Here is a 24,473-nt window from a genome sequence, read left to right on the forward strand (position 1 = left end):
GGGTCTGGTTCAAGATTGCAACTCAGTACGCGAGACAGGATTTGAAGGACATCCCTCCAGAATTTTTCCAAATTAGGGCATGTCCAGTACATATGAATGAGAGACGCCTCTCCACTTTTACATTTATCACAGCAAGGATCGACATGTGGGTAGAAGCGAGAGAGCTTAACTTTGGAGAAATGAGCCCTATGTACAACCTTAAACTGTAATAAGGAGTGACGAGCACATAAGGAGCTTGAGTTGACGACAGTGTCAGATTTAGTTCTCTTTCCCAAGGAGTTTTAATTTTATTCAAAATGGTTTAACTCAAACCCATTAATATGCCATAAATAGTGGATATTAGGCCTTTAAACAGTCTATCTACAATAGATTATCTATAATATTTGCATCCGGACCCTCAGAGAAGTATAGTATCAAAGAGCTAATGAAGTGTCTTATTTGCAAATATCTGAAAAAGTGAGATTTGGAAAGATTAAACCTTTGGGACCGCTGTTCAAACAATGCAAACTTATGATCAATAAAAAGATCTTTTCAAAGCTTAATGCCTTTACTGTGCCATTCTTGAAATACCGAATGTTGTAAAGAAGGTTGGAAGAGATGGTTAGATACAATAGGGCTGGAGAGAGAAAAGCCCAAAGTACGACTGTACTTTCTGACCTGAGCCCACACTCTCAGAGTTTGCCTAATAACTGAATTATTGATTGATTTAATTGAGGGGAGGGGGCGTGCAGATCCACGAAGTACAGACACAGAGAGGTTTTTGACAGAGTTTATCTCCATTTCCACCCAGGCAGGCCGATTAGGTTGGTTATGGAAATATGCTCAAAAGGTGAGAGAACGAATGATTGCTGCCCAGTAGTATAAACGAAAATTGGTTACAGCCATGCCACCATCACTTTTAAATCTGTGAAGTAGGGACTTATTTCAATCAAGGATGCTTACCTTTCCAAAGGTAAGTTGATATAATTGAATCCAATGCATTGAAGTAAGATTTGGGAATAAAAACAGGAACAGACTGAAAAAGATGTAAGAATTTAAGGAGAATATTCATTTTAATTACATAAATTCGGCCCACCAGGGACATGGACAGTGGTGACCATTGTCCCAAGTTCCTTTTTGTTTGATTTAGCAACCCAGCAAAATTTTCTTTAAAAAGGTACTTATGTTTGCTTGTCACTGTGATACCAAGATAGGTAAACTGGTATTTCACTATCTTAAAAGGGAGGTTGTGCATTTCTGTTGTCAGTGCTTCACTATTTAACAGAAACAGTTCGCTTTTGTGCAAATTCAGTTTATATTCCGAAAAAAGACCAAATTTAGTGAGCAGTGACAGCAAAGGTGGCAGAGAGGTGGCAGGATCTGATATGAAAAGTAAAAGATCATCTGCATAAAGGGAGACCTTATGTTCTTCTCCCTGCCTCCAAATCTCAGATATATCCCTACAACTACGAAATGCAATTGCTAATTGCTCAATAGCAAGGTTAAAAAGCAATGGACTCAGAGGACATCCTTGACGAGTTCCCCGCTGAAGGCTGAATGGTTGAAATTGCTGTGAATTCATCAGGACTGAAGCGACAGGGCTTGAATATAATAATCTGACCCAAGTGATAAAACTTGTTCAAAACTGAATTTTTCTAAGACCTTAAATAAATACTCCCATTCCACACAGTCAAAGGCTTTTTCAGCATCCAAAGAGAGGACACACTCGGGAATCCCATCTGACGGGGTGTACAAAATATCCATAAGGCGCCAAAGATTAAAGTAACAATGACGGTTTTTGATAAAGCAGGGTCTGGTCCTCAGATATTATTGAGGGTTGAACATTCTCTAATCTTCAAGCTTGGACTTTAGCAAGGATTTTAACATCCACATTAAAAAGAGAGATTGGTCTATATGAAGAGCACTCTGTTGGCCCTTTGCTATAGGGGTGATATGAGCCTCATTAAATGATGCTGGCAATTTACCTCGCTTAAACCACTCTGATAAAACCAAAGCTAGTTGTGGTGCATGGAATGAGGAGAATGATTAAGAAAATTCTGCAGGGAACCCATCAGGACCCGGAGTTTGCATTGATGAGATAGCTGAGATTATTTCCTCTTGTGATATGGGCTCTTCTAATCTTTATCTAAAATCAGGGGACAGTATTGGGATATTTAATTGAGTCAGAAAATTCTCAACTGAACTATGGTCCTCTGGGAAATCAGAGGTATATAATCGAGAGTAAAAATTTGTAATAATATTAGATTAATATTAGAGTGATCAGTAGTTATGCCACCATTCTCCATTTGAATTTTTGTTGTGTTGCTGTGCTCTAAATTCTCTTAACTGATTATCTAATCGTTTCCCAGATTTGTCACCATGAATGTAAAATTGGCTCCTACTCTTTAATAACTGGGGTTCAATTAAATGTGTTGAGATGAGTTTGAATTTAGTTTGCAATTCTACATGTTTTTTTTTTTTTTATAGACATTAGGGTTTTTAAATAGAGCATATTGTCGTTCTGTTTCTTGGATTTGGTCGACCAATTCTTTTCGCTCTTTATATGCCTTCCTTTTCATATTTGCAGTGTATGAATTTATTTGTCCTCTAAGGTAGGCTTTCAGAGCATCCCAAACAGTTAAACTTGAAGTTTCAGATATATCATTTGTGTTTAAGAAAAAAACTATCCGGTCTTCCATAAATTTAATCTTTCATCTACCAATAAGGATGAATTAAAACGCCAATGTTTCTTAATTTGAGGGAGATCAGGGAGTGTCATAGACATAACAACTGGAGCATGATCAGATATCACGATGCTCTGATAAGCACAAGAGCCATTGGGATCAGTTGATTGTCTATAAGCAAATAATCGATTCTAGAAAATATGTCAGAGATACCATAACTGCAAAGATAAGACTGAAGTAGCATAGCAGATTTACTTAGTAGCATAAATAGCAGCATATAAATTAGCCAGCACTATGTTAGTATTAAATAATTTCCCTGAGACAATGATATAGCAACCAGACATGTCCGGAATAACATTATGGTGCTCAAAAGAGATGTTTGGGTTAATAAGAATTGAAACCCCCCTAGCTTTGGCCTGAAAGGTCGAGTGGTAGTGCTGCCCTCCCCAGTGTGACATGTGGCGAGAGTTATCAGAACTGTGAATGTCAGTTTCTTGTAAAAAGGCAATTGTAGTGTTAAGTTGTTTAAGGTGTGAGAGCACCATCCTTCTTTTGACCGGATGGTTTAGGCCCTTAACATACCAGCTCACAAAGTTTAAAGAACTATTCATTATCATTGAAAGAGAGTGCAGGTTGGTAAACATAGATTATATTGAAATGCCAAGTGTCATCTTTAAAACAAATGTGTAAAACACAAACAGACATATGATTAGATAAACTGTCTAAACAGTTCTGACAAAGTACTGGCTTTGGAGATCCCACAACCCCCCACACCCCTTTCCTTCATACCCCACGTTTATACAAATCCGTCCCTGTACTCGGCTCGCTGGCTTAAAACTTCGGGAGCGTAATCTTCTATGACCCGGATCTGCTGGCTGCGATTTTCCAGTTTCCCTCTCCACCGTGCCTCCCAAATCAAAAGTTCTTTAATCTGGTACCGGTGTACACGGAGAATGACCGGGCAAGGTCTCTGTCCAGAAGCGGGTTTGGATGCAGGTATACGGTGGGCTCTGACAATCTCTGGTGGGGATGGGAGCATTTCACACAAAAATTTTGAAAAGAATTCAGTAAGGAGTCCACCATCAGTAGATTCTGGAAGGCCTAGAATACACCATTTATGTTTCCTGCTTCGGCCTTCTAGGTCTATGACTTTGGTCATTAACTTGGAGCTGCTTTCCCGAAGACCGGAGCAGATATTTTCCAACTCGCTTACATGCTGGCTCAGGTCAGCCGTAGCAAGTTCTAATGAAGGTAAGCTTTGACCATGGTCCTCTACTTTGGCTTGAATCTGGTCCAGTTTCTTTTCAAATATACTAAATGAAGATTTAAATTCAGCCGCTAATGCTACACGGTGCTTATCCAGCAGCTCGGAGATAGCCTCGACCGTTAAAACAGTCACAGAGTCATCCTCTTTCCCGGTTTTAACACTCGTAGTAGCCATTGTATGTCAAAAATAGGTGACCATAGGGTAGAGTATAAGAATATAATACCCTAAAAAGTAAACTTAACACACAAGAGCGGATAAAGGAGTGAAGAAATTAAGTGTTAATCGGAGTGTCTATTTTCCACATCTACTCATTGCGGTTGCTGACCGGAAGTCACATCATTCAATTCTTTGGTCATTTTCTGCACTTATGGTGCTTACTGTCACAATTAATAACATCATGGCATTACAAAAATCATGTTAATCCAATTTATTTCTGTTCTATCTGAACCCCTACATACCTACTCCATCTATAATATCCTGCTCATAAAGACGTTTTTCATACAGTTACTTGGTCTTTCCACACAGAGTTAACCCAGAGAATGCTGCTGGACCAGATAACATACCTGGCAGAGTGCACAGAGGATGTGCAGAACAGCTAGTCTTCACTGACATTTCCAACGTTCCAATGAGCAGTGCTGTCATACCAACAAGTCTCAAGACCACTACCATCTTCCCTGTGCCGAAGACATCTTCAGTGTCATGCCTCAATGACTATCATCCTGTCACACTCTCACCTATTGTCATGAAGTGCTTTGAGAGGCTCATCACAAGACCCACTGCAGTCCTCACTGGACCCCTTGCAGTCTGCATATCATGACAAGCACACCACATATGATGTGATTGTTACCACCCTCCATTTGGTACTTACCCATCTGGACACATATGTACGATTGCTGTTCATAGACTTCAGTTCAGCATTCAACATAGTCATTCCATAAGCATCTGACTGAAAAGCTGAGCCTGCAGGGCTTGAACACCTCCCTCTTTCTTTCACTTTCTGACTGGAAGACCTCAGTCAGCACAGATAAAGAGCAGCATGTCCAACATCACCACAATGAGCACTGAGGCCACTAAGGTCTGTGTGCTCAGTCCACTGCTGTTCACTCTGCTTACTCACAAGTGTGTGGCAACGCACAGCTCAAATAACATCAACAAGTTTACCCATGGCACAACTGTGGTAAGTTTCATCAGCAAGAACAATGAGTCAGCATGCAGAGAGGAGGTGAAACAGCTAACAGCCTAATGTCACCAACCTGTCTCTGAACATGGACAAGACAAAAAAAGATGGTTGTTAACTTCAGGAGAGAACAGAGTGGCCATTCTGTGCTGAACAGATCCTCAGTGGAGATCAATAGCACCAAATTCTTTGGTGTTCACCTGGCAGAGAATCTCACCTGATCAATATCAGCTTCATCACCAATGAAGCTCATCAATCTCTCTACATTCTGCAAAGCCTGAAAAAACCCCTATCCCACCCCCAGTCCTGATCACATTCTATAGGGGGGCTATTCAGAGCATCCTGAGCAGGCTTATCACTGCCTGGACCCCACAAACCCCTCACACACACCCCTGCTGTCTGAAAAAAGGTAACAAAGCATTTGAGCCAGTTTTTTTCCAAATGCCATCAGACACCTCAACCACCATCTTTTGATAGATTTTGTGAAAACTGTTGATATGAAGTTACCTTGATGAAGTAGAAAGCATATGGTACTGTATATTTATTTTAAATGATTCATTTAACAAGAAAAGTGCCTTAAATACAAATTCTGCAAACTTTTTTTTTCCCGTCTACTAGTTTCAGTTCTGTTTGTAACGTCTGTAGTGCAAATATTTTTTCTTTTTTTTTTTTTGCATTTTCCATGCTTCAGTGCTCTGGGAGTGTTTATAGCGCTGTGACTTTAACACTTCATGACTGAGAGCTGCTGCTACAGCAACTTCACCCACAGCTACCATGACTTTCATCCCCGTCTTCATCTGGACACTGATCCTCTGGACTCAAGGTCAGACACTGCTTCATATTTTATCTCTACAATGATCTGTTCATACTAATACACTTATTGTTTCTATTAGAATATTTCAGTTTCATGCTGCGTTATTGTGTATTTTTCAGAATGCAGAGGTCAAGTCACAGTAACTCAGACTCCTGCAGTGAAATCTGCTCTTCCAGGAGAAACAGTCACCATCAACTGTAGAACCAGTCAGGCAGTGTATCATCACAGCTCATATGGTCACTACTTACACTGGTATCAGCAGAAACCTGGAGAAGCTCCTAAACTCCTGATTAAGCTCGCAAATCAGCGTCTGTCAGGTATTCCAGCTCGTTTCAGTGGCAGTGGATCTGGATCTGATTTCACTCTGACCATCAGTGGAGTCCAGACTGAAGATGCAGGAGATTACTACTGTCAGAGTTTCCACAGTGGTAATGTGTTCACACAGTGTTATAGAGTCGTACAAAAACCTCCCTCTGTCAGATTGTAGAGAGACTGAACTGCTGCAGCTGGGAGAGACTGCAGGTGCTGAGTTGGAGGATGTGATACGACACAATGACACTCTGTGGAGGAGAGGAACCACACCACACTAACTCACAACTCACATTAGAGATCTCTCAATAATCATCACAGCACACTGAACACAGTCCCTCAAAACCAACAGTTTAACAAAAATAGTTCTGCGGTTTTCTGTTTATCAAAACTCTATCACTAATCCTACCCTCAGTACAATCTCTAATTCTGACCCAGAATCAATCCCTGTTCTTAATCTGGTCTCGGCCTCAGTCTCTGTCTTGTGTTTGTTTCAGGTTAAACTCTGGTCCTGCTCTGGATTCTGACTCAGTCACTGGTGTAACTCCTCTTGACCATGAGAGCTTGCTGCTATCTTGAATCAGGACAGATATAGCATGAAAGTGTGGCTCTAATATAATCAGATTCCTCCAGTTAATGACCCATCTGACCCATCTGACCCATCTGACCTTCTCTCTTCATATTAAGACTCTTCTCTGACTTGGCCCCCAGGTGGAGGAATGAACTTCCTCTGGCTGACTGAAAAGCTGATTCACTATCTGTCTTCAAAGAAAGACCAATTCCCTTCAAACACCAAGCACTAAAATGAGAATTTATTAGAAAACCTCATCTTCTACTGTTGCTGTGCTGCTGTACTAACTTAAGCTATCTCCTCTAACAGGGATTTAGCTTGATAATATTTTATTAGTCAGTGAGGATGTGTTTTTGGAGATTACAAAGCAGTTCTACTTTTGTAAGTGACTCTGGATAAAGCCATCTGATAAATGCTGTAAATGTAAATATTCTCAAGACAGAGAGTGCATTACTACTTCCTGTGCTGTCTTGTGCCTCAGGTCTCCTTCATGCCTGGTGCAATATTGAATCAGGAGACATATAGCATGGAGGTGTGGCTCTAATATAATCTGATTCCTCCATTAATGACCCAGCTTTATCCATGACCCCTGACCATTCTATATCTGTTCCTGTCATTACAGAAGTTGTACCTGTATCTATGTTAGATGTAGCACATTACACACACTTCAACTAAAGTTAAATAGTTGTTTTCATCCTTGAATGACTGATTTTGTCTAAAAGTGATTAAAGTATATCCCATATTCCATGAATTTTATATCATCAGGACCTTCAAAATTGTCCTAAAATCAGACACAACATTCCTGTAAGTATCTGCTTACTAGTTAAGTCATGATTAACTCAGAGCAGTCTGTTGTATCTGGGCCATGATGATGCTGATAGACTCATCACTACATGAACAAGACTAAATAAAGATTAAAGAAACATTTGAGCTCTTTCTGTATATTTCATTTTTTCTTTCTTTTTTATTATTTCATTACAATAGTTCTTCATTTCTGTTCTAGTTTCTGGGTTCTAATTTAAGGATGGATCTGTCTACGTTCTCTGTGTCAGTCAGTGTCTTGACCCTTATTATAGATTACGACTACAAGTATTAGAAGGTCCAAATAAAAAAAGCACTAGATGTTTCATTGTTATCAAAGTTGCTATTTTCCATTAAAAGAGATCATTTGAAATGTTTTTTCATACATCAGTTTATTCTTTGATGTATTTTATTGAAATTTGTTAAATGTTTTGATAGTTTATGCAAATTCTGACCAATCAGAGAAAAAAGAATTGAAAGTGTTCCTCCTCCCATGGTTGTAAATAAAGAGGCAGACTGAAGAGTGTAATACACACACACACACACACACACACACAAACACACAGATTTGCATGAAGAGCTCTGAGACCCAGAATAGATCACCACTTTCAGCAGATGTTCATGGTTCTTCAGCTAAACTCACTCAAGCACAACACACAGCGCTGCACTCGACCTGCTGTTAAAGGTGCTGTTCCAAATCTCTGCCAAAGACACTTCACTAATGAAAAAGGAGACCTGCTTTCCACATTGAAGCTTTATTTCAGCAGAGCTACACCACTGACATCACCTCAGACTGCTAAGCATGGTTTAAAGGGTACACTTGAATTCTAGTGGACTTCACAGCGGCTCTTTCGGAACGAGGCGACCTGAGTGGTGTCGTGGTGGGAGACGGTACAGCCGAACACCTCAGCCTCTTCCCAGCGTTCTTTGCTGAGGGTCAGGGTGCTGCTGCGGCTGTAGACGCCGTTCTTCTGTTCTTCTGTGCTGGTCAGAACCCCTTCATTTACCTCAGCACCATCCACGGTCCAGTGATATTTGGTCTTTCAGTTCAGCTGTAGAGCAGATGCAGTAGTTTATCTGGACATTGTACAACAGGACACAATTCTGATAACATTATCCAACCAAACTGCAGCTCAACAAAATCTCCATCTATTAAATAAAACACACCGTGCTTAAATAACCATCACACCATGGTGAAGTCATCTCTGTTCAATTTTTTAGATAACCTTAATAATTATTTATGGGTTATAATTTAATGGGAAATCAACATTAAAACAATTAAACAAAAAATAAAACAAACTGTTACACAAATTTCCATTGTGATAATTAATTAGAGTAACACAAAGCAACAAAGTAAATGAAATAAAATCTAACATTTCACATGAATCTTAAAAATAGATGAAGTGACTTAATCATAATTAAAAAACACGACCTAAAAGCATTTATAGAAACAGCTCTCTCCTCTTCACAACACATTTTACACACGCAATTTTCATCTAAATTTCAAAGAATTAATTGGCAGTAAATCTATTTCAAGATTATGTAATGACTCTTTGAGTATATAAACAAATAAGGCACTTACTTTTCATAATGAGATTGGTTCCTCCACCAAAAGTCCACCACAGTGATACATTCCTATGAAGCCGTTGTTCAAAGACCTTTGTCACACTACAGTGAACACACACACACACACACACACAGACACACACACACAGACAGTTCAATAATTGTTGTTATATTTACAGAACACAACTGTATAATTGAAGATTTTTTCATAAGTAAGTTTTCTTCATCACTCTTCTGTTTAAACTGTTTAAGTGATGTTTCAGTAAAAAGGTCTGACTCTGGAGCACAGTGTACTGTACACACTGCAGAAGACTGGAGGAGAAATAACACTGAATGATGGATTAGTGATGAGATTCATCTCTACAGTCAGAAACACAATAAACATGACACATAAATATAGGAAAGAATAACTTTTTAATGTTGATCTCTCCTACATCTCCACTGTAGTCAGTCTGAATCCTGATGGAATTAAAGAGAAAATCTGAACTTCTGTCATTTTTCTACTGCATTTATACACTTGAAAGAAATATATCATAAACTTATCTTTCTAATTCACTTATTTATGCAACTTATACCTAAAAGTATTTTCCAGAAAATGTCCTTCTGACTCCAGAAGTAAAATTCACACAATAACTCTGTAGTAGTGTGAGAATGACAGTAAGATTGGGGGAATGTGGTAAAGGTGTTTCCATACTGAGAGGACACTTTGCATTGGCAGCACATGCTTCAGTGCTCTGGGAGTGTTTATAGCGCTGTGACTTTAACACTTCATGACTGAGAGCTGCTGCTACAGCAACTTCACCCACAGCTACCATGACTTTCATCCCCGTCTTCATCTGGACACTGATCCTCTGGACTCAAGGTCAGACACTGCTTCATATTTTATCTCTACAATGATCTGTTCATACTAATACACTTATTGTTTCTATTAGAATATTTCAGTTTCATGCTGCTATATTGTGTATTTTTCAGAATGCAGAGGTCAAGTCACAGTAACTCAGACTCCTGCAGTGAAATCTGCTCTTCCAGGAGAAACAGTCACCATCAACTGTAGAACCAGTCCGGCAGTGTATCATCACAGCTCATATGGTCACTACTTACACTGGTATCAGCAGAAACCTGGAGAAGCTCCTAAACTCCTGATTAAGTTCGCAAATCAGCGACAGTCAGGTATTCCAGCTCGTTTCAGTGGCAGTGGATCTGGATCTGATTTCACTCTGACCATCAGTGGAGTCCAGACTGAAGATGCAGGAGATTACTACTGTCAGAGTGCACATTACATCAGTAGTATCTGGTCGTATCACAGTGTTATAGAGTCGTACAAAAACCTCCCTCAGTCAGATTGTAGAGAGACTGAACTGCTGCAGCTGGGAGAGACTGCAGGTGCTGAGTTGGAGGATGTGATACGACACAATGGCACTCTGTGGAGGAGAGGAACCACACCACACTAACTCACAACTCACATTAGAGATCTCTCAATAATCATCACAGCACACTGCACACAGTCCATCACATCCACTACGTTTGTAGTAGTTTTCTACAGTCATGGTGTTTACTGTCACAATTGAAAACATCACAGTTTTACAAATCAAATATCTAAATATAAAATTCATTTTTCTTCTATCAGATCCCCCCACACTTTATACATCTAAACTATCCTGCTCACAAAGACATCAAAAACCTGTATGAGTCATGCAGCAAAATCCCATTGCCCTACCTCCTGAAAACACACAACATTACTGCCTCATGGTCAGGTTTCCATTTTTTCCTGATAAGTGCTCGTTTTATACTGATGTTTGGACACACTGACTCACTGTGATGTTTGACTTGAACTCCAGAGTATCAGAAAATGTAAAAGATAAAAATGAATTCTTATCATAATCTGCGGTTAATGGTAGGGTAACTATAACAATCCTAGATAGGTTTGATTTATGAACAAATACATGATGTTCATTTTTGTGTATAAAGTTCTCAGCTTATGAATAGTCTGGGCTGAAGGACACCAGTCTCAGCTACATGTCTTCATAGAATTCTGTGTTAATGTTGGTGGTGATGTTCTTGGTTCTTCAAAAGTAAACCTAATCCACTTCAAGCATTTTCTAGAAGCATAGGCTAAAACAGACACCAAAATATCTTATGTCTTATTTCATTAAGAGAGGTGTTTTACTCTTGAAGATATTTGATGAGGGGTTTGAGACACCACCTCTCATCTATTTCCATTAAATGTCTATCATGTTTACTCCATCAGTTCACATCAATCAGTTCACTACATGCTGGTTGCAGTGGAACTCCAACAGTCTCATTCCTGAGTGATGGACTTTCTTAGTGTTGATGTTTCAGGGTCTGGTGCATGTCTTTTAGGCGTGGGTCAGGAACAGTGTCCTTTGGCCTGTTGGCTTGTGTCAATGGTGAAGGACTTTACTCTGCTCTGGTCCTTCAGCTCTCTGTAGTGCTGCTGTTCTCTGCAGTCTGATCACCTCATGACTACAGCCTCATGGTGTGGAGTTTGGGGTGGTGTTGCTCACTGACACTGTGACCAACTGAATCATTGAGATTTATTCACAAAATCAGAGAACTCCACTAACCATTCTGATGCTGTGGGAATGACAGTAAGATTGGGGGAATGTGGTAAAGGTGTGATTTTAACACTTTATCACTGAAAGCTGCTGCTACAGAAACATCACCCACAGCTACCATGACTTCCATCCCCGTCTTTATCTGGACATTTTAATCTTTACATGGATGACTTATCTAATTGCCTGAATGCTTGTAGAACTGGATGTATGATTGGGAACTGCTTGGTGAACCACATTATGTATGCAGATGATCTTGTGGTTTTTAGCCCTTGTAGTTCGGGTCTTCAACAACTTTTAACCATATGTTCTGTTTATGGTCTTGCGCATGACATTCTATATAATAATAATGAGTGTTATGATCATTTGTAGAACTTAGGAGGACAAGAGCCTAAATTTTCCAGTTTTTAAATTGTCTGACAAGGACCTTGCTGTGTGTGCAAAGGTGAAATATCTTGGTCATTTTTTAACTGAGCATATGACAGATGATGAGGACATTGAACGGCAACGTTGCATGCTGTATATGCAGGCTAATATTCTTTTACAGAAGTTTAACTCATGTTCAGACAAAGTGAAGACGTCACTGTTTAAAGCATATTGTACACCTCTCTGTACTGCACATTTGTGGACAAATTATCGAATGTCTAGCTTACAAAGGCTACAAGTAGCTTATAATGATGCACTGAGAATTTTATTAAGGAAACATAGATGGCATAGTGCAAGTGAAATGTTTGTGAGTGTGGGAGTAAACACATTTAAAGCCGTGTTACGTAATCTAATGTATAAATTTATCTGCTGGGTTAATGCTTCTGAGAATGAGATTATTATGGGCCAAATATAAAGTTTAGTACCACACGTTATCAGTCCAAGTTGTGGGAACACTGGCACCACTGTATTTTTTTAACGCAGTGATTTACATGTTTTTTTTTTTGTTGTTTATTTCTGTGTGTGTTTTTTGTTTTTTCTTCTGTGTGTGTTTTTTGTTTTTTCTTCTGTGTGTGTTTTTAAATATTGGACCTTGAGTCTGTAATAAAGGTTGATTGATTGATTGATTGACTGATTTATTGATTGATCCTCTGGATGCCAGAATAAAACTTGTTTGTAGCCTACATTAAAATCCAACATTGTTTTTGTGGGGTTTTTTAGTCTTTCTTTCTTCTGTTCTAACAGAGTTTTGAAACTTTTACCTCACTAACACAAGTCAGTAATCATGAAATGTTACTGATAATTTGCTGTTAATTATTTTTTCTCATAAAAAGCCCTTTGGAGAACTGACTAGTAGGGGTGTATTAATGCATCGCAATGCAAAAATGCTATAATGTGCATTGTGTGATTTCATTTCATGGAAATCAGCATTCTGTTAATAATGCATCTCATGCAGTTGCTCTGTTTGGACACCAGAGATCACAATCTGTGCAAAAGCTCAAATCTGTAGCATGCACTAGTCACATGATCAGAGTCTACACTATTACAGGAAATCATCTGAACTTGTGAAGTGATCGATGGCTTCAGATACAAGTTATACAGCTTTTATAAACAGGTTATAACAGTTAAACTTCTCAGGAGCTTTCAGACAAATCAGCCTCACACTGTAGGGGAACATAAGTATTCAAGAGGGAGGCAGTTCTGAAAAGGCGGCATTTTAGCCATCTTTGGAGCTCTACTTCTGATTAAACTGACTCCCCAGATGCGGATTTGGAGCTCATTATGGATCATGTATTCTGAATGGTTTCTCTCTGGGTCTTGTTTGTTCTCTCAGTTTTAAGATGGAATGTATCCATTTTTACGTTTAAGATACATTTTCTTTACAATATTAAACTTAACAAATAGTAGACAAAAAGGCACTTTGTTAGGCATTGTTTTTTTATTCAGATATTAAAAAGGAATCTCTTCAGTCAGTTTTTATGAAAATTCTGTCATTGAAATCTTGTGTTGAATCATATTGGATCGAATCGTGGAAGATGTGTCCTTACACTCCCACGATGTATTGTTGCCAACAGCAAGGAAATGGTCAGATCTTGTTAAATAGTTTTCTAATTTAAATAAAAACCAACAGTGAACACCTTCCACAATGAGAAGTAAATATGTTGACAGATTTTGTGCAACCAGTAAACATTTACTATGAAGTTGCTTTGAGGAAGTAGAAAGCATATAGTACTGTATCTCTGTTATAATGCTTCATTTAACAAGGAAAGCACCTTAAATACAATTTCTGAGAATTTTATTTTCATCCTACTGGTTTCAGTTCTGTTTGTAACGTGTCTGTAGTGAAAATGCTTTTTTTTGCATTCAAACCTCATGCTTCAGTGCTCTGGGAGTGTTTATAGCGCTGTGACTTTAACACTTCATGACTGAGAGCTGCTGCTACAGCAACTTCACCCACAGCTACCATGACTTTCATCCCCGTCTTCATCTGGACACTGATCCTCTGGACTCAAGGTCAGACACTGCTTTATATTTTATCTCTACAATGATCTGTTCATACTAATACACTTATTGTTTCTATTAGAATATTTCAGTTTCATGCTGCGTTATTGTGTATTTTTCAGAATGCAGAGGTCAAGCCACAGTAACTCAGACTCCTGCAGTGAAATCTGCTCTTCCAGGAGAAACAGTCACCATCAACTGTAGAACCAGTCAGGCAGTGTATCACAGCAGCTCATATGGTCACTACTTATACTGGTATCAGCAGAAACCTGGAGAAGCTCCTAAACTCCTGATTAAGTTTGCAAATCAGCGAGAGTCAGGTATTCCAGCTCGTTTCAGTGGCAGTGGATCTGGATCTGATTTCACTCTGACCATCAGTGGAGTCCAGACTGAAGATGCAGGAGATTACTACTGTCAGAGTGCACACAGTGGTGGTGTGTTCACACAGTGTTATAGAGTCGTACAAAAACCTCCCTCAGTCAGATTGTAGAGAGACTGAACTGCTGCAGCTGGGAGTGACTGCAGGTGCTGAGTTGGAGGATGTGATACGACACAATGACACTCTGTGGAGGAGAGGAACCACACCACACTAACTCACAACTCACATTAGAAATCACTCAATAATTATCACACCAAACTGAACACAGTCCCTCACACCCAACAGTTTAACATAAATAGTTCTGCAATTTTCTATTTATCACAACTTTATCACTAATCCTACCCTCAGTACATTCTCTAATTCTGACCCAGAATCAATCCCTGTTCTTAATCTGGTCTCAGCCTCAGTCTCTGTCTTGTGCCTGTTTCAGGTTACACTCTGGTCCTGATCTGGACTCTGACTCAGTCACTGGTGTAACTCCTCTTGACCCTGAACCTGCTGTTCATTCTCTTTATTTCCTAGTGCAGACTGAGACCTGGTTTGCTGCAGAGGATTCAGGGACACTGTGTGTCTCACACTATTACACACCTCTTGTACTGTCTCATCTTAAACAATTTCATTCTTTCAATTCGTTTCTGTCAAAAATTAATCTGATCCAGCGGTCATCCTACTGAGACCTCATCACTTCCTCTACTTTTAGACTGAAACCTCCCTTCAGACAAGCCTCCTGTCCTCCTGCCTGCCGTCATTCTCTTGACCTCCTTTAATGTGACCATCAACAGCTTCCCTCTAACACACAATGGTGGACATGTTCTGGACCTGGTCTTCATCCACCCCTCATCCATTCCTGCCTGACCTACCACTATCTAGTTTAACCCCTCCCAGACTTCCTGAATGCTCCACTCTTTCTCTTCTTCCTCCATGGCTTTCCTCATCCTCTGGTTCTGCACAGATCTCATGATGTCTGGCAGAAATCTCATCATGGCAGTTCATCAACTGAAACTAAATCTCAGTAAGACTGAGCTGCTGTATATCACTGAAGAAGCTTCCCCATGTCAGGATGCTGTGCTCTCTGAGTTACACCATCTGACCTTCTCTCTTCATATTAAGACTCTTCTCTGACTTGGCCCCCAGGTGGAGGAATGAACTTCCTCTGGCTGACTGAAAAGCTGATTCACTATCTGTCTTCAAAGAAAGACCAATTCCCTTCAAACACCAAGCACTAAAATGAGAATTTATTAGAAAACCTCATCTTCTACTGTTGCTGTGCTGCTGTACTAACTTAAGCTATCTCCTCTAACAGGGATTTAGCTTCATAATATTTTATTAGTCAGTGAGGGTGTTTTTGGAGATTACAAAGCAGTTCTACTTTTGTAAGTGACTCTGGATAAAGCCATCTGATAAATGCTGTAAATGTAAATATTCTCAAGACAGAGAGTGCATTACTACTTCCTGTGCTGTCTTGTGCCTCAGGTCTCCTTCATGCCTGGTGCAATATTGAATCAGGAGACATATAGCATGGAGGTGTGGCTCTAATATAATCTGATTCCTCCATTAATGACCCAGCTTTATCCATGACCCCTGACCATTCTATATCTGTTCCTGTCATTACAGAAGTTGTACCTGTATCTATGTTAGATGTAGCACATTACACACACTTCAACTAAAGTTAAATAGTTATTTTCATCCTTGAATGACTGATTTATTGCTTTTATCTAAAAGTGATTAAAGTATATCCCATATTCCATGAATTTTACATCATCAGGACCTTCAAGATTGTCCTAAAATCAGACACAACATTCCTGTAAGTATCTGCTTACTAGTTAAGTCATGATTAACTCAGAGCAGTCTGTTGTATCTGGGCCATGATGATGCTGATAGACTCATCACTACATGAACAAGACTAAATAAAGATTAAAGAAACATTTGAGCTCTTTCTGTATATTTCATTTTTTCTTTCTTTTTTATTATTTCATCACAATAGTTCTTCATTTCTGTTCTAGTTTCTGGGTTCTAATTTAAGGATGGATCTGTCTACGTTCTTTGTGTCAGTCAGTGTCTTGACCCTTATTATAGATTACGACTACAAGTATTAGAAGATCCAAATAAAAAAAGCACTAGATGTTTCATTGTTATCAAAGTTGCTATTTTCCATTAAAAGAGATCATTTGAAATGTTTTTTCATACATCAGTTTATTCTTTGATGTATTTTATTGAAATTTGTTAAATGTTTTAATAGTTTGATGCAAATTCTGACCAATGAGAGAAATAAGAATTGAAAGTGTTCCTCCTCCCATGGTTGTAAATAAAGAGGCAGACTGAAGAGTGTAATACACACACACACACACACACACATACAGATTTGCATGAAGAGCTCTGAGACCCAGAATAGATCACCACTTTCAGCAGATGTTCATGGTTCTTCAGCTAAACTCACTCAAGCACAACACACAGCGCTGCACTCGACCTGCTGTTAAAGGTGCTGTTCCAAATCGCTGCCAAAGACACTTCACTAATGAAAAAGGAGACCTGCTTTCCACATTGAAGCTTTATTTCAGCAGAGCTACACCACTGACATCACCTCAGACTGCTAAGCATGGTTTAAAGTGTACACTTGAATTCTAGTGGACTTCACAGCGGCTCTTTCGGAACGAGGCGACCTGAGTGGTGTCGTGGTGGGAGACGGTACAGCCGAACACCTCAGCCTCTTCCCAGCGTTCTTTGCTGAGGGTCAGGGTGCTGCTGCGGCTGTAGACGCCGTTCTTCTGTTCTTCTGTGCTGGTCAGAACCCCTTCATTTACCTCAGCACCATCCACGGTCCAGTGATATTTGGTCTTTCAGTTCAGCTGTAGAGCAGATGCAGTAGTTTATCTGGACATCGTACAACAGGACACAATTCTGATAACATTATCCAACCAAACTGCAGCTCAACAAAATCTCCATCTATTAAAACAAACACACCGTGCTTTAACCATCACACCATGGTAAAGTCATCTCTGTTCAATTTTTTAGATTATCCTAATAATTATTTATAGGTTATAATTTAATGGGAAATCAACAATAAAACATTTAAACAAAAAATAAAACAAACTGTTACACAAATTTCCATTGTGATTAATTAGAGTAACACAAAGCAAAAATAAAATCAAATAAAATCTAACATTTCACATGAACCTTAAAAATAGATGAAGTGACTTAATCAGAATTTAAAAAAAAAAACGACACAAAAGCCTTTATAGAAACAGCTCTCTCCTCTTCACACCACATTTCAGTTTTCTCTATTTTATATAAAAGACCAATTTCTATATCTAACAGTATTAATTTGCAGTAAATCTATCAGTTTCATTGATTTTTGAAGATAAAGTAATGACGCTATGAGCATTTAAACAAATAAGGTATTTACTTTTCATAATGAGATTGGTTCCTCCACCAAAAATGTACCAAAGTGATACATTCCTATGAAGCCGTTGTACAAAGACCTCTTTCACACTACAATGAACACACACACACACACACACACACACATACACACAGTTCAATGACTGTTGTGTTATTTAAAGAAAACAACTATATGATTGAAGATTTTTTCATAAGTAAGTTTTCTTCATCACTCTGCTGTTTAAACTGTTTAAGTGATGTTTCAGTAAAAAGGTCTGACTCTGGAGCACAGTGTACTGTACACACTGCAGAAGACTGGAGGAGAAATAACACTGAATGATGGACTAGTGATGAGATTCATCTCTACAGTCAGAAACACAATAAACATGACATAAATATAGTAAATAATAACTTTTTAATGTTGGTCTCTTCTACATCTCCTCTGTAGTCAGTCTGAATCCTGCTGGGAAAAACTTAACTTTCAATTCTCTTTTGCATTTATACAATTGAAATATATCTGTCATGAACATTTAAACTTATCTCTCTAATTCACTTATATATGTTTCTCAGACCTGAAAGTATTTTCCAGAAAAGCTCCATCTGACTCCAGAAGTAAAATTCACACAATAACTCTGTAGTAGTGTGAGAATGACAGTAAGATTTGGGGAATGTGGTAAAGGTGTTTCCATACTTAGAGGACACTTTGCATTGGCAGCACATGCTTCAGTGCTCTGGGAGTGTTTATAGCGCTGTGACTTTAACACTTCATGACTGAGAGCTGCTGCTACAGCAACTTCACCCACAGCTACCATGACTTTCATCCCCGTCTTCATCTGGACACTGATCCTCTGGACTCAAGGTCAGACACTGCTTCATATTTTATCTCTACAATGATCTGTTCATACTAATACACTTATTGTTTCTATTAGAATATTTCAGTTTCATGCTGCGTTATTGTGTATTTTTCAGAATGCAGAGGTCAAGCCACAGTAACTCAGACTCCTGCAGTGAAATCTGCTCTTCCAGGAGAAACAGTCACCATCAACTGTAGAACCAGTCAGGCAGTGTATCATCACAGCTCATATGGTCACTACTTATACTGGTATCAGCAGAAACATGGAGAAGCTCATAAACTCCTGATTAAGCTCGCAAATCAGCGAGAGTCAGGTATTCCAGCTCGTTTCAGTGGCAGTGGATCTGGATCTGATTTCACTCTGACCATCAGTGGAGTCCAGACTGAAGATGCAGGAGATTACTACTGTCAGAGTTTCCATTACATCAGTAGCACCAACCTGTTCACACAGTGTTATAGAGTCGTACAAAAACCTCCCTCAGTCAGATTGTAGAGAGACTGAACTGCTGCAGCTGGGAGAGACTGCAGGTGCTGAGTTGGAGGATGTGATACGACACAATGTCACCCTGTGGAGGAGAGGAACCACACCACACTAACTCACAACTCACATTAGAGATCTCTCAATAATCATCACAGCACACTGCACACAGTCCCTTACATCCACTTTTTTTGTAGTTTTCTACAGTCATGGTGATTACTGTCACAATATCATAATTTTACAAATATTAAGTATCTGATTATCAAATTCATTTCTGTTTCATATGATTCTCCACACATTCACTCCAAATGTCCTGCTCACAAAGACTGGTTTTCATACAGTTTTTTGTGTGCATCTTTTCTTGCAGGCATGGGTCTTGCAGCAAAATCCAATTACACCTCATGAAAACACATTCCAACTTAATGGTCAGGTTTCCATTTTTCTTGATATTGTCTTACTAATAAGTGTTAGTTTTTTACTGATGTTTGGACACACTGACTCACTGTGGTGTTTAACTCCAGAGTATCAGAAAATATGAAAGGTAAAATTAATTCTTATCATAATCTATGGTTAGGGTTAGGGTAACTGTAAGAATCCTGGATAAGTTAAATTAATGAACAAAAAATGATGTTAATTTGTGTATATAGTCCTCAGCTTATGTCTAGTCTGGGCTAGAAGGACATCAGTCTCAGCTGCATGTCTTCATAGAATTCTGAGTTATTTTTCTTATTAATGTTGGTGGTGGTGTTCTTGATTACTTAAAGTTAAAAATAATCATTTTAAAGCAATTTTCTAGAAATATACCAAAATGTCTATTTCAGCAAGAGACGTTTTTTACTCTTAAAGATGTTTGACGAGTTCAGAGGACGAGGTTTGAGACGCCACCTCTCATCTATTTCAATTACTATTCTATCATGTTTACTCCATCAGTTCACATCAATCAGTTCACTACATGCTGGTTGCAGTGGAGCTCCAACAGTCTCATTCCTGATTGATGGACCTTCCTGGTGTTGATGTTTCAGGGTCTGGTGCATGTCTTTTAGGTGTGGGTCAGGCACAGTGTCCTTCAGTCTGTTGGCTTGTGTCAGTGGTGAAGGACTTTACTCTGCTCTGGTCCTTCAGCTCTCTGTAGTGCTGCTGTTCTCTGCAGTCTGATCACCTCATGACTACAGCCTCATGGTGTGGAGTTTGGGGTGGTGTTGCTCACTGACACTGTGACCAACTGAATCATTGAGATTTATTCACAGAAACAGAGGACCCAACTAACCATTCTGATGTTGTGGGAATTCCACTAACCAAATAAAATTTACTCTTAATATTGTTAGAAAAATTATATTTTAGTAAAATATGATAATCTACAGAGATATAATCATGGTTAAAAAGGTTTAATTTCCATAACCATCGTGTCAGTATTTGACTATTAGATGGGGCTTGGAAAGTATCATAAGCATTTGTATAATTTAATTTAAAAGAAAATGATTTACATCTTCAATCTGAATCACATTTTCAGTGATGATTTCTCTTAATTATTTGTTACGTCAAAATAGCGCACATATAAAATTATAAACCCAAAGCCCCCTGTGAAAGTATGGAATGAAATGGGAGAATAATAATGATATTATTTATTATTATTATTTATAATAATAATAATAATAATAATAATAATAATAATAATAATAATAATAATAATAATTATTATTATTATTATTATTATTATTATTATTATTTGTTTTTCTCATGAATGATCAGGTTCTACAGCAGATACTGAGACAGATGCATTGGTGATTTGTGTATGATGTGTTTAATCAACAATGTAAAGCAAGCGTGTTTACTGATTCAAAAGCTTTTATTAATAATTCAAAGCAGGACATTGCAGTGATCCACACACTTAACACATATTTAGGTGATAATTAAGAAGAAGAGCTGAGTTAAACTGAGGAGTGTGTGAGCTCACATGTTAATAACACAAATGAAATGATGAGAGAGGATGATTTGAGCAGTAAAGGCCACATGTACCACACAGTGAAGCAGTAGAAGGTGAGCTGAGTAAAGTGTGTGTGATCTCACAGCTCTGAGCACTGCTCTGTGTTCACTGTGCTCACCACAGTAGGTTGGTTGTCTTTGGAGGCCTCACAGGTCACCACCTTGTTCCTCCACTGCTCCCGGTGGAGGCTCAGTGTGCTGCTCCAGCTGTAGAGGCCGTCAGCGTTCAGAACGGAGGTGCTGCTGCTTTCCCCCGAGCTCCAGCTGCTGCCATCAACCTTCCAGCTCAACTTCCAGTCCGAGGGGAAGCCCTTGTAGGCCACACACATGAGTGTGACCTTCTCCTGCTGCAGCTCCACACTGGAGGGGGGCAGCACCGTCACACTGGGCTGGGTGACACCTACACACACACACAGAGGTGAGACAGGAATGGACAGCTGTCAGTCACTCAGGCTTTGTTTCAGCTCACTGTGTGTGTTTCACTTCCCTTTATATCTTACAGAGCAGAACTGAGATCAGTGGAGCATCACAAACGTTTCACATTCAATTCTAATACTTTTTCATCTTACAGCTATAAAGATTTATATTACTGTGAACATTAAAAGTTCAAATTTAATTGTATTGTATAATGAATAACCAGAAATTCAAAAATGAATTTAAAGTATGAATAAACATCATTTCATAAATTACAACATATTTATCATTTAAATAAATTCATTCTCGGCTTCTGGTCATCTGTTCATACAGTCATAGAGTTTCTGTGATATTAAAGGTATTTAAAATAATTCAAGAGAAAATGTTACAGTAATTCGCACAAACAATAATATATGTTTCGGTCATAAATTTAATGTAAATTAAAGTGAATTATTAGGACAATAGTCAGATACCTTTTGTGAAACCTCTAACATATGTAAGAAATTGTGCAGAAATTTCAGAAACAAAACGATTTCATCCAAATGCCACATTTCATTTGAGAGAAATTTGAGAAACAGAATGACTTTATCCTGACATAACATTTCATTAAAGAGAATTTAAAGACAAAAAACCTAAGTATTATAATCTTTACAGTTTTTATGAAGAATCTGAACACACTCCATTTCAGTAATTAGTAAACAGGTTACTTACGGCCCACAGACAGTTTGGTTCCTCCACCAAAAGTCACCCACAGTGATACATTCCTATGAAGCCATCGTACAAAAACCTCTGTCACACTACAGTGAATACACACACACACACACCCACACACACACACACACACACACACACACATACACACACACACACACACACAAAAAAAAAACAAAGTGAACTAATTGTGGTTATATTTACAAAAAACACTGTATGATTAATGATTTCTTCATTAGTTAGTCCTAACTCCTTTCTAAGAAATGAAACACATGTTTCAAGTTTGAACTTCTCTCTCCAATTCATTTATTCATGCTTCCTAGACCTATTTAGCAGTATTTTCCAGAAAATCACCATCTGACTCCAGAAGTAAAATTCACACAACTCTGTAGTCAAACATGTGAAACACTTTCCTAACCAGAAGCCATGAATGAACTCTGAGATCCGCCTCTTTCTGAAAGCAAGAGATGCTGCTTTTAAATCCAGCAATGCAGAAGAACTACAGCAGAGGCAGAGCCAACCTGTGAAGGGGCATTAGGAAAGCCAGGCATGCACATAAACTGGGTATCGAGGAGCACTTCCACTGCAACACCAACCCCAGACGCATGTGGAAAGGCATCCAAACCATCACTGACCACAAACCAACAATACAGTCTCTACCTACCAACAATGCCTTCCTTCCAGTCGAGCTCAACCGCTTCTTTGCTCACTTTGACCAGGGTGTCATACACACCAGGAATGATGACTCCTCCATGGCTGATCTTCCAATATCACTCTCCACAACAGAGGTACACTCAGCACTGAGCAGAGTAGATCCACGTAAGTCAGCTGGCCCTGATGGCACACCCAGACGTGTGCTCAGGAGTTGTGCTGACCAACTGGTGCAATCTTCACTGACATTTTCAACCTGTCACTGGCCCAGGCCACTGGTCCAATATGTCTGAAGACTACAACCATCATACCAGTGCCCAACCATTCTTCTGTGAAGATTTCCGCCCTGTTGCACTCACCCCCATTGTTATGAAGTGCTTTGAGAAGCTGGTTCTAAGTCACCTCATAGCATTTCTCCCACCTACACTGGACCCAGACCAGTTTGCCTATCGCCCAAATAGGTCTACAGAGGATGCTATTTCCACTGCTCTTCATCTAGCTCTCACCCACCTGGACAATAACAATACATACATTCGGATGTTGTTCAGTGACTTCAGCTCCACATTTAATACAGTCATCCCTAGTAAACTGATCACTAAGCTCAGTGACCTGTGTATCTGCACATCCATTTGCAGCTGGATTATGGACTTTTTTAACAAATCGACTTCAGTCTGTAAGGTTGGGTAATCACTTATCCTCAACCCTAATCCTGAACACTGGCATCCCACAAGGCTGTGTGCTGAGCCTACTGCTCTAATCCCTGTTCACCCTTGACTGTGTTCCGCAACATAACTCCAACGTCTTCATCAAGTATGCAGATGATACCACAGTTGTTGGCCGAATCAGCAACAACGATGAATCGGCCTACAGGCAGGAGATCTAAAGACTGTCAGCATGGTGTTCCATGAACAACCTCACCCTCAACACCTCAAAGACCAAAGAGCTCATCGTGGACTTCCGGAAATCTAACAGCAGCAGACACTCCCCTATTTACATCAACGGGTCTGAAGTAGAGTGTGTCTCCAGCCTTAAGTTCCTTGGTGTCCACATCTCTGAGGATGTGTATCATAATCTAGAGTTAGGGTTAGGGTAACTGCAACAACCCTAGATAAGTTTAATTCATGAAAAAATAAATTATGTTAATTTGTATATAAAGATCATAGCTTATGTCTAGTCTGGGCTAGAAGCACATTAGTTTCAGCTGCATTTCTTCATCGAATTCTGTGATATTTTTCAAATTAATTTTGTTAGTGGTGTTCTTGGTTCTTTAAGAGTAAACATAATCCACTTCAAGCATTTTCTAGAAGTAGACAGGCCAAAACAGACACCAAAATGTCTTATGTATTATTTCAGTAATAATGTGTGCAAAGGTGAAATATCTTGGTCATTTTTTAACTGAGCATATGACAGATGATGAGGACATTGAACGGCAACATTGCATGCTGTATATGCAGGCTA

General features: G+C 39.1%; 3 gene segments (V, D, J or C); 2 read left to right on the forward strand and 1 right to left on the reverse strand.

Moving 5' to 3' along the window:
* The first annotated feature begins 14,125 nt into the window (after nt 1-14,125).
* Nucleotides 14,126-15,024, forward strand: LOC131364570 (probable non-functional immunoglobulin kappa variable 6D-41). The segment is given in 3 exon segments: nt 14,126-14,180; nt 14,291-14,617; nt 14,978-15,024. Coding segments are annotated over 3 exon segments (423 nt in total).
* Nucleotides 15,025-16,962: 1,938 nt separating this feature from the next.
* On the forward strand, nt 16,963-19,830 carry LOC131364571 (immunoglobulin kappa variable 4-1-like). The segment is given in 4 exon segments: nt 16,963-17,026; nt 17,173-17,328; nt 18,716-18,784; nt 18,895-19,830. Coding segments are annotated over 4 exon segments (666 nt in total).
* A 1,353-nt stretch (nt 19,831-21,183) lies between these two features.
* On the reverse strand, nt 21,184-24,084 carry LOC131364572 (Ig kappa-b4 chain C region-like). The segment is given in 3 exon segments: nt 21,184-21,639; nt 23,784-23,901; nt 24,010-24,084. Coding segments are annotated over 3 exon segments (513 nt in total).
* Between the last annotated feature and the right edge of the window lie 389 nt (nt 24,085-24,473).

Source organism: Hemibagrus wyckioides, linkage group LG14 (assembly GCF_019097595.1).
Source record: "Hemibagrus wyckioides isolate EC202008001 linkage group LG14, SWU_Hwy_1.0, whole genome shotgun sequence".
Lineage (NCBI taxonomy): Eukaryota > Metazoa > Chordata > Actinopteri > Siluriformes > Bagridae > Hemibagrus > Hemibagrus wyckioides.